At 37.9% G+C, this 16,678-nt stretch overlaps 1 protein-coding gene across 1 annotated transcript in view; it reads left to right on the top strand.

Annotated features, from left to right (window-relative positions):
* The window catches only part of ptprq (protein tyrosine phosphatase receptor type Q), a 64,144-nt gene that overhangs the window by 19,221 nt on the left and 28,245 nt on the right, over nt 1-16,678 (top strand). Inside the window, exons 19-33 of the mRNA XM_036585404.1 lie at nt 930-1,041; nt 5,827-6,053; nt 7,630-7,699; nt 7,793-7,992; nt 8,281-8,521; nt 10,034-10,162; nt 10,430-10,576; nt 11,751-11,914; nt 12,017-12,044; nt 12,399-12,521; nt 13,405-13,566; nt 13,648-13,827; nt 14,913-15,020; nt 15,113-15,394; nt 16,395-16,676. Of these exons, the coding sequence (XP_036441297.1) occupies nt 930-1,041; nt 5,827-6,053; nt 7,630-7,699; nt 7,793-7,992; nt 8,281-8,521; nt 10,034-10,162; nt 10,430-10,576; nt 11,751-11,914; nt 12,017-12,044; nt 12,399-12,521; nt 13,405-13,566; nt 13,648-13,827; nt 14,913-15,020; nt 15,113-15,394; nt 16,395-16,676 (2,455 nt within the window). The remainder of the gene's footprint in view (nt 1-929; nt 1,042-5,826; nt 6,054-7,629; nt 7,700-7,792; nt 7,993-8,280; nt 8,522-10,033; nt 10,163-10,429; nt 10,577-11,750; nt 11,915-12,016; nt 12,045-12,398; nt 12,522-13,404; nt 13,567-13,647; nt 13,828-14,912; nt 15,021-15,112; nt 15,395-16,394; nt 16,677-16,678) is intronic.

Here is a 16,678-nt window from a genome sequence, read left to right as displayed (position 1 = left end):
AGAGGATTCTTTTTTAGGCTTATAGGGTTTTTTAGGGTTATACAGCACTGACAGAAAATGACGGCTTTTAAATGTGCTTGAATAGTAGCATGTGTTGGAATGTGTTATATGACAGTGATGGAGTGCACTCTTATTTTGTGAACTGTTTGGTAGAACATGATCAGTCCATGCCAATATTATATATATTACTTGTTGTTCCAGTCCAGCTAAGAGCTTTAGCCCAAATCTTGAGTTTCAGTCCTCCTGTCCATCTGTTGGATCGATATAATGTGAAGATATTTTGAAGTTTGTTATAGCTGTGAAAAAAGTTGTCATAAGATATTTATGGAAGCTTGTTATATGTATAATTAACTTTTATCATGTAATTCGTAGTTGAAGCAATAGTAGGGTGCTCATATTGAGTCCAATAATAAGCTTTAAAGATAAAAATGTTTGTAAATATTGTACATTTATGGAATATAATAAAGATTATGTGCATACTTAAAACAGCTTTGTTTCCAGCCATTCCTGTCTGTCACTTCTATAGTGTGATCAGAATTATTGAACAATTTGATGCTAAATGTTTACATTCATTATCTTCTTCAGTGTTTTCCTTCAGTATTAGGCTGTGTCTTTTTGTCTGAGATGAAGGTGGAGGTTTTGATGTTGAACTGGTTGAGGGTTTGAGCCTTTATATTCGAAGCAGACTGTTTGTTGTTGGGCTGAGGTAAATTTAGTTCCATTACAGGTCAGTTTGTGTGGTGTTTCTTCAGTTGAATTAAGCTGAATTAAAAGGATGACTCGGTAGAGTGATGTCATCCTTACTGATATCAGTACCACACACCTGATATGCCCATTGGCTGTATGCCCCAGAAAAGGCCATTAATGACCATTTTATCCAATATTTTTAATCAGTTGTGTGTTCATGTATGTTTATCTGTGTGTTATAGGCCAATGTGTCCAGTGTGAGTCCAGGAACGTCATACACTGTAACAGTCAGTGCAGTTGCCTCCTCAGGTCTAAGCTCTCCTGTCAGCCGGATAGTTACCACCAGTGAATCTGGTGAGTGTGGTGCATGTTGTTTGCTGTTCAAAAGACATCAAAGACATCACAATTACATCTTTGTGCTCAAGTGCTTTGTAGCTTTGTAGAAACTTGGAGGATGTTAGGTAGTTATGCATGTTTGGGAAAAGGAACTTTGAGCAAGTTAAATAGGAAGAAAGGCTGATCTATTTTGTTAACTTCCTAACATTAAAATGTTAAACATAGAAAATAGATGTAGCTAGCATTCAAAAGTTTGGAATCTCTCAATGTGGATTTAAATATAACAATCTATTTGCCGAAAGATATTTTAGATATTATATTCAGTATTTCAAGAATTCTGTAAATAAGAAAATAAGAATCTATTAACATTCTTTTGTAAAGTTTTCAGCCTTGAGAATTGATCTCCACTTTTGAAAAATGAAGAATTCTGGATATTAACTTTATTATAACCTAATTCTTGATATCATTTTAGAATCAACAATAGCTCTGTTAATAATTCTGGACACATCTACAATTTCTTTCCATTTTTGTTGACAGCTTTCAGGTGTCCTGCTAATTATTTGAAACAGTGAAGTTGTACAGGACTAGCATATTAAAAGCATTTTACACGTTTGTTTGCAAACAGATTCATTCTATATTGTTAGAAATTTTGATTCCAAACTTTGAACAGCAATTCCAAACTTTTGAATTGTATTGTACATAAAGCTTAAGCACTTATATGTAGTTTAGTGAAATGTAATGTAGTGAACTGCTGCTGCAACCAAGAGAGATATGTAGAGGTCATGCTGGTGTACATGTGATTTTAGAGATTAGAGAGCACATATATTACTGATTGAGTACTTTTTCAACGCTGTGATATCAGTTTCAGTTTCACTGTGTAATACTTGTTCTACCTCTCAGTCATAGACTCTGGAGTTTATCAGTGCTGCATTAGTAGACTGTGCTCCATCACAGCACATCTCTCTTACGACACTCCCTTAAGAACTGAGACACCTACTAGACACTATGACTCAGGACAGTCATCAAGACAGTGCAGAGTCACACAAAAGCTCAGAAAAGAAACTATAATAATAATAATAATAATTATTATTATAATAATAATCATAATAATCTCTGTTTATATAACATCTTTCTTGCAATTAATGCAAATGGCAAAAAGGGACGAAAAAAAAAATCAAATAAAATAGCAAGAATTAAAAATATTGAGCTTTATATTAATAGGGGTGGGAATGTCTAGGCACCTCACGATTCGATTCGATTATGATTCAGAGGGCTGTGATGCGATTATAAAATGATTATCGATGCATCTCGATGCATCTTTTTTTTCTATATGGCATTTATTTTTTCTCACTGTGTGAGCTCAAATTTCGAGTTCAAGTTTCAATTTTATTTGTCTCTTACACAACATGTCAGGACATTTATGCATTGAAATGCTTGTGGTGAGGCTCAGCTAATCACTCTACAGAAAGTAAATAAGTAAAAATAAAAATACAAGAAAAAACAACTGAAATATATTAAATATACACAAAATATACACAAAATATACACAGAGTATAGAGACAGTATACATTTTAAAGTGACTAAGTGACTCGGTGGTATTGTTATTTAAAGTGACTTGGTACTTTTAAAGCAAAGTATTTGTAATGATCCATAATGAATTTACTTCCAATATCTTTTTTAATAAAACAAATGGAAGTGTTGTGCCAAGTGAACTGGAAGGCTTTCATTCAGTGCTCTTGTTTGGAGCACGAGAAGCTGCTGCTACTCATCTGCGAAAAAATGCACAGTTACGGTGAAATAAGATCCAGTGGTAATGGATGTCCACGCAGCACATGTTACAGCTATTCTACCCGTTTTCTTTAGTGATTTTCTAACTTCGGTTTTGGTCTCGTTGTAGAGACGGGGGGGGGTTGCTGTGTCAGTAAAGTATCTTTGAGACGTGACGTGTGCAGCATAGCACGAAAGCCCTGTTTCGCAACGACTGAGAACCGCCGTGCAGACTGCAGGTCACATAGCAGCGATGCGTTATTCGCATTTATAAGCACTGCAGTTGGTTTCCTGATACGTTAAATCTGCAACGAGAGACTGTCACACACTAAAAAGTGGCGAAGCTGAAGTCAGCTTCTCTTTCGAATTCTCCCATTCCACCTTAAATGGTGCTGCATTTACATTTGGTGCCTCAGTCAGAATTTAAGGTGGAACGGGTAAATTCGAACAAGAAGCTGGAGAATAAGAAGCGACTTCAGCCTCGTAAAACAGTCAAACGCTGAGAGACATTTAACTGAACTACTTCTGAGGAAAAGTTTTCTGGCGGAGATGGGAGGAAAGCGGCTATAGGCGAAGCTTAAAGCACAGCAAAGTAAATCTGCGCTCTCGTTTATATTGTTTAGTCTATACTAGGACATCATCACATACTGAGACATACTGGACATTAAATGTTGTGGCTCCAAAGGTGATTTGATTTTTGTTGAAAGGTCAAATGGCTCTTCTTATCATTTGGGTTGTGACTCCTGATCTAACCTGGCTTTAATGCAGTGGGAGCCGGTCGGATTTCTCGCTATCCACTTGTGTTTTTGTTATGTGCCGCCACAGACTTTCCGGGCGCTGCACTTCCACACTTCCAAGTTCCGCCTTTTGCGTTCCGTCAACATTACGTTATAAATGAAATATTTAGAAAATCGATTTTTGACATTTGTGAATCGATTCAGAATCGTTCACGTCCGCATCGCAATGCATCTAAGAATCAAGTTTTTCCCGCACCCCTATTAATAATAATAATAATAAGATGTCATCAATACTGAACATACACTACACTTAAACTACACAAAGCAGCAAGTACTTGTTCTAGTTCAGCTCAGTCCAGACTGACGTGTCAGTTTATTACAGAAAACTATATGGAAGTTTTTGTTAAAGTGAGTCTTCACCTATTTGTATACATTTTTGCGCTTTCAATATCAGTCATCACAGATATGAATAACTACATTGTGTACATAGCTATGGACGTTGACTTCATGTTCACTGATGATATGGGTAATGCATGGGCAAAAAAAAATTTAGAGGAGTTCAGATCATTGCAGTACATCACAGATAAACTCATTAGACACAGTCACAATTAGCCAAGTATTGTCCTTCAGGTAAATGGGGCAAACCATTTTAAAACAGTCTCAGAAAGTTCAGTCCATTTTGAAGCCTATTTAAGGCTATAGTTCTGATCTATGATCTACGGAGACCAGTTTTGTGACCCTTCCTGAAACACGATTTCCACAGATATTATCATTCACTGACAATTCTAGTTCCTAAGAGCCATTTCCAACACATCGTAAACAAGGCTATCAAATAGAGGTGTAATGATGCACTCAACCCGTGATTCTATTCACTTCACGATACTGGGCTCATGATTCGGCATTCTCTTGATATTTGAAACAGAATTTGAATGAACAAAAAAGATAACTAAAATAATGTTGTTGAACAACTTACTAAAGACAGTAAAACTGGGAGGCAGGATGACTGATTGGTGGGTGAGTTTTTGATTGGTGCTAATTGTTTGCAAACTTTGGTGCTCAAGCAATGCAGTTTCATTTAATAGCATAATTATTAGAAAGTCCATTTTCAACAATGTCACGTTTTTTGCATTGCCATGCCTGATGTTATGGTGCGTGATATTATATCACTCTTAAAAAAAAGAAATATTATAAATAATATTTATTAAAAGCATCCAGAATGTTTATGTGCAGTAGATTACATAATTTGTTCCATTGCGTTTTATATCTGGAAAATTCTTTGCACTTTAACTGCACTTACCTGGCCTCATGAAAAGCCAGTTATAAATCCCATACCCAGGACACATTGTGATTGGATGACAATCAGATCACTGATCACTCAGACCACATTCAGAGGTGGTCAGAGATGGAACTTAACCACATTTAGCACAAGTGTGAATGAACATGTTTTCTATATGTTTTCAGCAGGATTTTTTCAGATGTTACCATTATTGAAGGTTTTGTCACTGTCAGAACTCTGATCTTCAAAATCGCAACTTTACAGGAGAAGTAACAAAATGTCTGTATCTTATAATAGAATTTAATCTTAAAAGATTTTATTCGAAGTAATTTTGGAACATTTCTATTTGTCCATTTGTCATTCAGTTTTCCCACAGTGTTTTCAAGTTACATCAAAAAGTGAAAAACGTCAAAAAATGGGGACACAAGGTTTTGCTCCACAAACAGTGATATACTATTAAGCTACACAGAGCAGCACATATTTTTGTGTTGTTCAGCTCAAGACCAGACAGAAAACTGTAGACACACATCGGTTTTTAACAGAAAACTCTACTATATAGTTTTTTTCTTTTTGTAAAAAAAGATATTTGATGTATTTGTATACATTTTTGGCACTTTGGATATCAGTCATCTGGCACCACTAATATGTCAGCCTGTATTTTGTGTATAGCTGTGAAAGTTGACTTCATGTTCACTAATAATATGATGCAATAGCAGTGTGTGCACTGAGAAAAACAGGAGACCAAGTACAGATCCTTGCAGTACACATCAGAGAAACTTATGCCTATCAAACTCACAGTCGCAGTTAGACAAGTAGTGTGTTTCGTCTGCATTTTAGTGAAAAGTGTGACAAGGAACAGGCCAAAGTATATCCAGATACAATCCGGACATGAAACACATGCCAATGCAAGGTGTAAACAGCCCCTTTTTTGTTTTTCAGATATATTTTTGGTAACACTAAATGTCTGTGTATGCCTCACTGGTGATAAGTATTTGATTTGTATATACCTGTGTGTGCGCGTAGTTCCTCCTGCTCCCTCCAAACCAGAGGGAGAGCGAGTGGGGTCCAATGGAATCCTGCTCTCCTGGCGGATGCCGCTGCCTCCTGATCCTACTATCAATTCGTTCATCATCAGATACAAGGAGGTGTGTCCACACCCTGACCCCTCCTTTACTGAGGTCGCTAAAAACCTGGACATTCCAGAAACACTGCTGAACACACTCTCACCTGGAGCCACTTATAACATTCAGGTACACACACACACATACAGTGAAACTGAACAGCATTACTATCTCTTCCAAAGACCTGATGTTCTCATTACACTGCCATTGGTGTAAGGATTTCATATTCATATTTCCTTATAATTTTGCTGTGAAACACTAGATCATGATACAACTATTACAAACTGCACCACACTAGAGTCAGACAGATGCTGAATGTGTCAGCAGCTTTTGACCATAGTATAGTGTTATTTATTTATTGTTGATCACCCTTTTTTATTTAATTTCCAGTCATAATTACCAATAGGTACAAGTTATTCATTTTTAAGCAGATATTTCAGAAGGCATTAGATGTAAGATAACCCACCGGCACTGGCAAGGGGAACGCCAAAGGAAAATTAATGAAAAACAAGAGTTTCCAGAACTGGAGTTCAAAAAATGATTGAAAGATATAGGTAAAATTGAACTCAGCAAGACCTGGTAGACTACCAAAACTATCACCATCAGATAAACAGTACTTAAAACATTCATCTTTGAAAGAGAGGAGAAAATCAAGCTCCATTCTTACTTCAGGTCTGAAAAAACATCCACAGATATTTCTGGCCATCCTTCCATTGTGAGAAGACAAATCAACACTATGGGCCTGAAAGGGTGTGTTGCTGTCAAGAGACCGTTACTGAGAAAAGCATAAAATGTGCAAATCAAACAAAGAAGGTGCTGGTGTTCTCAGAACAATGGACTGTCCATCCCATAATCCTGACCTCACCCGAATGTGTCTGGGATTTCTTGGATTGTGAGAAGCATAAAGTGCAACCAACTTCTAAGACTGAACTTTGGAGGTATGGAAAAATATCCCTGCAGCAGAATGCAAGTCTTCCAGAAGTATGAAAGCTGTCATTAAAGCAAACGATAAATACTCAATTAAATACTGAAGTTAAAGGGTGGTCTCTGACTTTTGTACAGTGCTATACATATAAGTATATGGTAACATAATTGTAAGAAGAATGTTAAAAACAAAATAACAGTATTTGTGTTCTACACAGATATTTGAAGCTGTTTGAATGTTGTATCTGATATCTGACCATCTGCTCACTTAGAAAAAATACAAGCTGTTCCTCATTTGCTGTAGACTTATAATTGTAATTTTTGTTATTGGCATCTATAAATTAAAGATTGAAAAATGCTATGTAGAATGGAAATGCTGAGGGACATGAACGATCTGTAGGAAAGTTGCCAATGACATCCATTCCATTGATCTCAATAAATTATTCACCTGTGCTTAATTATTTATCTGGTAAAGAGATCTATGGATCTACGATGGATCTCTGTTTTCCGTTATTTGTCTTGTGAATCCATTACTCTCTTAGGCGACGTCCTTTCAATTCACTGTCCAAGCATTGTGTGTGTTTTTGATAGGTCTGAAGGATAGAAATGTGTGTGTGTTGTATTGTGTAGTGGGGTCATCTGTCATGTGTAGATCGGATTTCACAGGGTTCAGTATTTGACGCTGATTGTGTGTGAGCGTGCGTGTGCCTCTGTGTGTGGGTTGCTCGAGTGTGTTCTAATTGTTTGTTGTTCACCCCCCCACCCCCCACCCACCCTTTAGGTTGCAGCAGTAAACAAAGCAGGGACTGGACCTTTTAGCCAGTCACTTTACTTCAAAACTGCAGAGGCCCGTAAGAAATGCTGTTTATGTTTATCATTTGAATTCATTGAGTTCATACAGTGCAGAATCTGTTTTATGTGTGTGTGTATGTCCTCTCCTGCAGCTCCTGGTCTGGTGACGAACCTCACAGCCTATGCTCAGAATCACTCGTCAGTGCTTGTGACATGGTTTCTGCCTGTACGAATAAATGGACTCATCACCAAGTTTGCAGTCAAAGCCAAACATGCCCGAACAGGGCAGACAGTCCGGACCCTGGAGCTCAACGCCGAAGACATCATGAACGGAGCTCTTCCTCATTGCAATGTACAACAGTATTTGTATCTGCACAAATGTTTGTGTACTTTAAATAAGGCAGTACAATACTTCAATTTGCAGTTATTTCACAAATGAATACTTTTATCACAGATGGCCACAATATGCAAATTAACCCTCTTACTATTCACATTTTTCACATTTTCTCTATATATTTTAATTCCAATTTTGGAAACTCTTATATATAATATCTCATATATAATCTCCTAAAAAATCTCCTGAAAAATGGATAACTTGTACTTCAGTGCATTAATGTCTGTCTACATGTGTGTTGTCTAGGATGCTGCAGATATTTTGTCTCGAGGAACTCCCAGCCCATCTGAGTCCTCCCTGATGACTTCTGCAGCACTGCCCCCAGTCACGCTGTCAGCCATTCCTCCGGCCTCCACCTGGAGTGTGCCGATCAGTGTGAGAATGGACAAACTCCGCCCCTACACAGCTTATGTGTTTGAAGTCTCTGCCTTCACCAGTGATGGAGAGGGTCAGATTGCCAGCACTATGGTCCGCATGCCAGAGGCCGGTATGTGCACACACACACACACACACACATACGCATGAACACACAAATAAAAATTGTACACACTGTACACAAAGGGTGTCATGATCCAATTTAAAGATATTTTAATAAATGACTATTGACTATTGACTGTATTAAGTCTAATCAAATTATAATCAACTCTTAAGGCTATTTCACTCTGCACTTTATTTATGCCACTGTCTTCGAAGTGACTTAGACTGACACGATTCACAATTGAGGCACATTGTAGGAAGTTAACATGTGGTGTACCCGTCAGCAGTGTGGGACTATTTTGATGTTGAAAAAAACTCCAACAATCACTTGGACTATCTGTGTTACACCATGCACATACTAAAAAAAGAAGGGATTTCACCACAGCCTTGCATACCTTACCTAAATTCAGTTTGTTTTCCCTAACTTTAACATACTTGTAGTGTATTATCTACAAAAATCAGCACTCAGGAACTCAAGATCAGCTGATACTCAATGTGAAAGCACCTGGGATATATATCACACACACATGCACTCACACACACAGTACTTTTCAAAAGTCAGAGACCATTCTTCATTTATTTAATTTCCAGTCAACCTGGCCATTCAGTACAAGCTTTTTTTCAGGAAATATTTCTGGATTAGATATAAGATAATCCACTTCCATAAGGAAGAGGAAGCTCAAAAGAAAATAAGTGAAAAAATAGGACGTTTCAAAGCTGAAGGTCCACTGTGAGAAGACAACTCAACACTATGAGTCTGCAAGTATGCATAACTGTCAAGAAGCCCTTACTGATAAATAAAAAAATTGCAAATCAGTCAGAACAATGGACTGACCATCCCAGACCTTAACATCATTCAATGTGTTTGGGATTATTTGGATTGTGACTAGTAGAAAATGCAACTTCCAAGACTTTGGAGATATGGAAAATTATCCATGCAGATTAATAAAAAAAAATGAAATAAATAAATAAATGAATAACTTTTACTTAATGGCAATTTTGACGGGAAATGTAAAAAAATGCAGGGTGGTCTATGACTTACATAGAACTGTATATGATTGGATCATCCCTAGTACGTAGTAACAGGTATATACTTGAACATATGCATGCATGTAGCACATGTTGTAGTACGCTAGCAAAAAGGTAAATACACACACACTTATATGCTGAATGGAAAATACATTTCTGTGTTTATAATCAATGTGCACATGCATTAATGCCATGGTCACATGCAGACATGTGGACACACACACACTCTCTGTACTCACGTGTACACACACGTCGCTATGTTTTTCTCTTTCCACTGTTCCCGTAACTTTATATTGGTCCAATTGAGATAAATCTAAACAACCTGTAACAGAATCTCTGATTGGCCTGAATAAATCTACTCAAGTTGAAACAAGGCATGTGTGTCTTATGTAACAGTAGCGCAACACTCAGCCGGCATTCAGTCCTCACTAATCTTCTATCCAACCAGTGATCAGCTCTTGCCTGTGTAAGTGTGTGTGTGGTGTTTTTGCAGCCCCTGAGGATTCACCACAGAATTTGTCAGTGTGGAACATCACCTCTAAATCTCTATCTTTGTCCTGGGAGCCTCCAACCATTATCACTGGGCGCTTCAGTTATGTCATCCAGCTCTACGGGCCAGCAGGTAGCTAAATTTAGCCAAATCACATCAACTAAATGCCACACATCACACTAGACTCTAACTTTTACCTCTTTACTATCAAGCACCACATTGGCAACATTTCTACCTTAACATTTAAGATTAACCCTTAAAATGTAAGAGGGAGTCTTTATTAAAACAGTTAAGGGTCAAACTGTTCTATAAAGGACATTTCTTCTTTAAATTTTAGCAGTACAAGCCAATATTTTATAAGAATCACATTTTGTATTTGTATATGTGTGTATGCTTTAGGTTTTATTAGTGAAAACAATACAAGTGAGCAGACATTCGTGTACATGGGATTAACTCCGTACACAGCCTACCGTGTCAGTGTTATGGCCAAATCAGCTGGAGCCACAGGACCAGCAGCAGAGACCAGCATCTCAACGCCTCCAGAGAGTAAGATACACATCGCAGTCTCCAGTGCACCAATCACTCATACACATGCACACACCAGCAGATGTTAGAGTTGCAAAGTGTTCCTCTGCCATTCAGTTACATTTTTTGTCACATGCATTAAAGAAGGTGATTCTTCAGTATTTTTGCACTGAATTCAGACCTGCTTTTAATTTTTTTTCTATCACAGAGGGATTGTATGTGACCCACTATTGCAAATTGAAAATTGAAAGAAAATGTTTCTGCTGTATTTGCAACTGGAAAACTCAACAGTTGTCAGCAAATATGCTAGAGTTTAATCTCCCTTGGTACTGCTTTTCCATGTTGGAAAATGTCTTGATGACATTTTTATGCCATAGTCATCACTGATGAGTCCAGAAAATTTAATTTTAATGACTTTTACACCCAGCTGCTCTGTATGCTAATACATCTCTCCCTATGTAACAGTAGTTTTCAGTTTTATGGTATCTCAAAAAGTTCATAGTAATATTCTTGAAGAACAGCCATCCTTTTTTTTCATCTTGACTCAAGTTGCTTACAAACTCCACCTCTCGTGTTACTTCTCTAATTTAAGGACCTACATATATCTCTGATTTTAACGACAGCCTCAGTCAGATTATGTGTTTTGTTGATTTTCCAAGTGAAGAAATGTTATCACGTCTACTACGCAGAACACACTTAAATGTTGCATTTTTACTGCAAATTTTAGTGCACAATTTCTATTTTCTGTTTAACATACATGGCAAAAATAAAATATAAAATGTGCCATAACTTTTGCCTTGGCCTCATTTTATGTTTTATTATGTAATAAACAGTCATTGTGCATTAAAATGTTCAGAAGTGTGTTCTCTGTAGAGGATGTATACTTATTTTCAAAATCAACAAAACATGTGATTTGATCATGTAATTTGCATACAGCTCTATATACACTTTAAATAAATGTGTAAAATATGGATGTTGCGTATTTTAATTCAGCAAAAGCCTGTATAAACCACAAATTAGTTTCATGTGAAAACCAACCAGTGTAATCAGTGTGGCTATGTTTCTGTCTGGCATGTGCTGCCTCCTACTGGAGAAAGTCGTAAAAGCACATTGTTGCACTGCAATCTTACCACCACAGTATCTTACAAGTATCCATCAGCATATAACTGTTTGTGTGTTTGTGCATGTCTGTTAGCTCCTGGTGCAGTATCAGATCTGAGAGCAGCAGCGGTAGACTCCACGTCTGTGCGTCTGTCCTGGGGAATCCCCAGCCAACCTAACGGACTCATCACTCGTTATCGCATACAAGTCCTGTACCATGAGATACTTGTGCAGGACATCACCCTGCGAAGACTAAAGGTCAATATACAAACAGAATAGATGATTTTGCTGTCATAAAACCTTTTTAGCTTTATGCTAATATGTGACTAAGGATGCTGTGCTGTGTTTGTGTTTTTGTAGGATGCAAACAAGACTGGAGAAAGTGGTGGTATGTTGCCAGGAAGTTACTATGACAGCAGCTCTCGAGTGCTGCGTCGCTATGCAAGATCGACTAATATCACCACGGCGACTGCACAGTCTGCTATCACTCTTGCCTCCCCCGGTTTCCATCCCACTTGGAGCCCCAGCCACCCTGGCTCAGCCAGCACTGGCGAGCTCAACACTGACACAACCAACTCACTCCCTGCTATCTCACGTACTGCCGGGATACCCGGCCAGCCCCTGACTCCTAGTCCCCCAGCCACACCTCCTCCCTGGCTCACTGTTACCTCTGACCAGCGCACTGCTACACCCCATGAGTCTATCACTGTGACAGCGACTGATCTTTCATTTGTGACCTCAGGCTCTGCACATCCACCCCCTCCCAGCTCTGCCCAGCCACAGCCCTCCACCAGGGCAGCGGTCAGCGGTATAACCTACCAGCCCCGCCCATCCACACAAACAGCTGTAACCAGCTGGATTGAGGGTAACAGCACTTCCAGAACTTAAGTCACTACTGCATATTTCTTTTACAGTACTGATTTCAAACTGCTCTATTCTTATATTGACTATTGATAGATACATAGCTGGTACATTGCCCTTTTGTTTAACTTCTTTTAAATCTTATTTTCCATTTTTATAACGATAAACTTTTTTACCTAGGAACACACATGTTCCAAAAAAAAAATCTATTTGAAATGTATTATAAGAAAGATAATAATTTCGTAGAAGGGAGAGAAATCCTAAGAAATTAGGAAATGAAGGACAGAGAGTAGGGCAGAATACTCATTTTTACAGTATGTAAAAGAAATCTGATCTTGCGAGCTTTACATAATTAACCCATTTTGACCATTACTCAAGAATAGTATAAAATTACTCAACATATTTGTTGACATTTTTACCTATTTCAAGTTTTAATATCAAGTGAAATTATCTTAATTGACTAGCAAATTATTTTGTTTATTTCAAGAAATAATGTACACATATCTGCCAGTACAGTAAAATAACAGTAAGATAATTTGACCTGACATGACTACTACTAAAAAAAAAAAATAGTAGAATAAACTTTAAATTATTTTACAATATTAGATTTATTTGCTGCATTTAAGATGTCTTAATTTGACAAGATATATAATTATTACGGTGTACAAATTTATCCACCTTTCAGTCTATCTGAAGATTTTTTTTTTTTACATTACATGCATTTCTTTGATTTTATCCAGTAATCTACCATGAGGGAGTTAGAAGCCCACCAACACACTGTAGCCTCTTTACTTGCATTTGAAATCACAGTATTTATTTCTGTATAGTCACTTTATTGTTGCTTCTTCATATGATGCTCCCTGATTGTGTTTGTTTGTTCTGGGCAGTTCTTCCACCCACTGAAGAAGTAGTTGATCTGTCATCTGATCACATCTCCTATGTGGTGAGGAGACTGAGTCCTTTCACTGAGTATGACTTCAGTGTGGCTGCCTACACTATCATTGGAGAGGGACCTGCCACAGTAATCAGAGAGAAAACCACAGAACAGGGTAAAATAGGATTCCACCCTCGTCCCGGGTTTTGCTGAAAATTGTTGTACACTGGTGTAAAACTTTGTGTTCTTCCTTCAGTTCCCAGTTCTGTTCAAGACGTGTCCTATCAGAACATTAGTTCCACTTCTGTTCTCGTGAGCTGGAGTCCACCTCTGAACCCCAATGGGAAGATCACACATTACACGATCTATTTGCTCAACCTGCACAGCCATGAAGCCCAACAGAAGCTCACAAATGCCACTAGCATAGTCCTCATAGGTAGGTGGTACATTTTTGCTGCAGTCATGCACTGATTAGATGGTCGTATTTCCCAAATGCAGAAAAATTAGGATTTCAGTGTTTTTGTGTTAAATGCTTTGTTGTCAGAAATATGGAGGATATCAGGTAGCTGTGCATCAGCCAATTTTAATGTTTATTTTAACATGTCAACTTTGCTCTTCCATTACTTTATTAGCTCAAATGATGTTTTGGGTCCAAGTGAACGCAAGAGTCAACTTCAGCGGCAGAACTTGCCCAGAAACCATAACTGCCTAATACATATCCCTTTTCAAACACCTAAAATTTCAGACAAAGCTGTCTGTGAGCTGTTTTCCACCTTTTATACATGACTTCTGACTTCATCTACTAGCTTGCTAGTTAGGAAGCTAAAGACTACACAACTAACACCAATAAAAATAAAGGCGATGAGCATGGTTTTAAACCAATGCAATTCTTCACAAAACAATTGTTTATGTTACAAAATAAACAATTATTTGCATGGCTAGCTAGTACACTAATCTAGCTGAGGGTGAGTGCATTCTACTTGAATAATTTGCTCCCCACTGTCCACTCTTCCACCTGCACTTCGAGTGGCCACTGTGTAATGTTTGTATGACATACTTTGTAACATGGGTTGAAGTTGATGGGGGCATATTGGCAAAGTATTGAAATGAGGCCCTTATTTTGCTGATGTTAAGTAAAGCTAAGTAAACTGTAATTATTTATTTACATACATTATTTTTGTTGGTTATATAACTTCCTCAGTCATAGAATGTTCTAGTTCTTTCTTCATCATTCCTAGCTTTCTAGTTTCCTATTAATTATTTAGATTGATTCCAAACTTTTAAATGTGACTGTACATAATGCAACCAACACATATAATCAAATGTCTATGGCCTTATTCGTGACTTCCAAAATTGCATTTAGAAAAATGAATTTTTCTAAAAATGAAGTGCTGCCCATTTCTCTGCCATAATGAAAACGTAATGACAATAGCATATGAGAGCAGCATTATGAGCAGTTTACACAATGTGAAATAAGTTTTTTTGGGTTTGATAAGCTGTAGGTGTTGATATCCTCTGCAGGTTTGAACAAATACACACAATACAAGCTGCGTGTGGCTGCGTCTACTGCAGTAGGGGAGAGCCCTCTGTCTGCTGAGGATGATGTCTACGTATTGACACCTGAGGATGGTATGATGCTGATGATTTATTCTATGTCTCTCAGAAACACACTCTCTCTCATAAACATTACATTATGCTGTATTACTCTGTGTCTCTGTTAGTGCCGGACTCTCCTCCGCATGATCTGGCTGTAGTGAACACCACCTCTTCTACTGCCACAATCACCTGGTCTCCTCCTGACAAACCGAATGGCATCATTCGCCAGTACGAAGTCTCATACGGCAATGCCACCTACAGCCATGTAGTCAACAGCACCGTACCCAGCATCACACTCCGCAACCTGAAGCCTTACACTTACTACAGCGTGACTGTACGAGCGTACACACAGCTCGGCCATGGAAACCAGACCTCAGAAACCTTGCAGATGCTGTCTGGAGAGGATGGTGGGTCTCTCACTTTTTGTGTGTGATTGCTTTTCCAGAGCTTTTTTTTTTGGAGAAAGTTCAGCATTGTTTCAAAATGCATGTGTGTGGAGTGGGAGGACGTCAGGTTAGAGTCAGCCACAGTTCGACTCCCAGGCTTTTTCTGTAGCTGTTTCAGCTGCGCAGACCAGATAAACCAATTAACCAATAGTAGATAACACTCAGCTTTATCTAATAATTTCAGTTGATTTTAAACCACTGTAAATAAAAGAAAATACTAATGTCCATTTGACTAATTAAAATAATTGCAGAAATGAGTCTTATAAAAATAACAGTCAGCATGAAGCCAGTAAGAGATAAAATGAATGAAAAAATTCCTAAATTTTTTACATTATCTCCTAAGCTCTTCCAAATCGTACAGGATATTTAGATTGTAATTTATCACTTCTCACGTCTTCACTTAAGCCCCATTTATTAAAATGGAAGTTATAAGAACTATCTGCCTCAGTATCTGCAGTATGTGCTGATACTGTTCCTAACTTGAAACTACCGTAAATCCTGATATTTATACAGTTCCACTTTTTAAATATTTTATTTTGGTAATAGTTCTGTGTTCTGTGCCACAAATAAAACAAACTAAGCTTAATTGAATGGCATTAACTTGTTGGGTAGCTTCACACTTGAATGGTTTCAGAGCTACGAAAACTTGCTGTGCTCTTTGCCATAGTTTATCTTTAAAGGCTTAATTAAATATTTATATACTTTATTCCTGCTCTCTCATAGTTTACTTAATTTATGTCTATTTTTCTATTTCTGTCTATGTCTGTCTACATCTGTTTTTATTCCTATTTTATTTCTGCCTAATATATGTAAGTTTATGTGCAATTATATGTCTAGCTACTGTAACACTTCGATTTCTATCTAAATTTGATTCATTGAAATTTTTGCAGGTTGTTCCTCTGCTTGAAATACCTTCATTACAAATTTCTTATATATATCATATATTCTATATGATTTTCAGTCCCTGGCAGTCCTTCATACGGACTGGCCTATGAGAGCATCAGCTCCAGTGAGGTGAATGTGTCATGGTCAGCCCCTGTTGTACCCAACGGCCTCATATTGTACTACATCGTGGAGTACTGGAACACCACACACACCCTTAACGTCACCACACACTTTCCGTTCACTCTCCTGACCAACCTGCGCAAGTACGCACACTACCGCCTCAGTGTTCAGGCAGCCACCCGGGTTGGCTTGGGCAACCACAGCAGCGAGATCCTCAACATCACCACCCTGGAGGACGGT

The sequence above is a fragment of the Colossoma macropomum genome, unplaced genomic scaffold, assembly GCF_904425465.1.
Source record: "Colossoma macropomum unplaced genomic scaffold, Colossoma_macropomum, whole genome shotgun sequence".
NCBI classification, from domain to species: Eukaryota; Metazoa; Chordata; class Actinopteri; order Characiformes; family Serrasalmidae; genus Colossoma; species Colossoma macropomum.
This window is presented reverse-complemented; position numbering and strand designations above follow the sequence as displayed.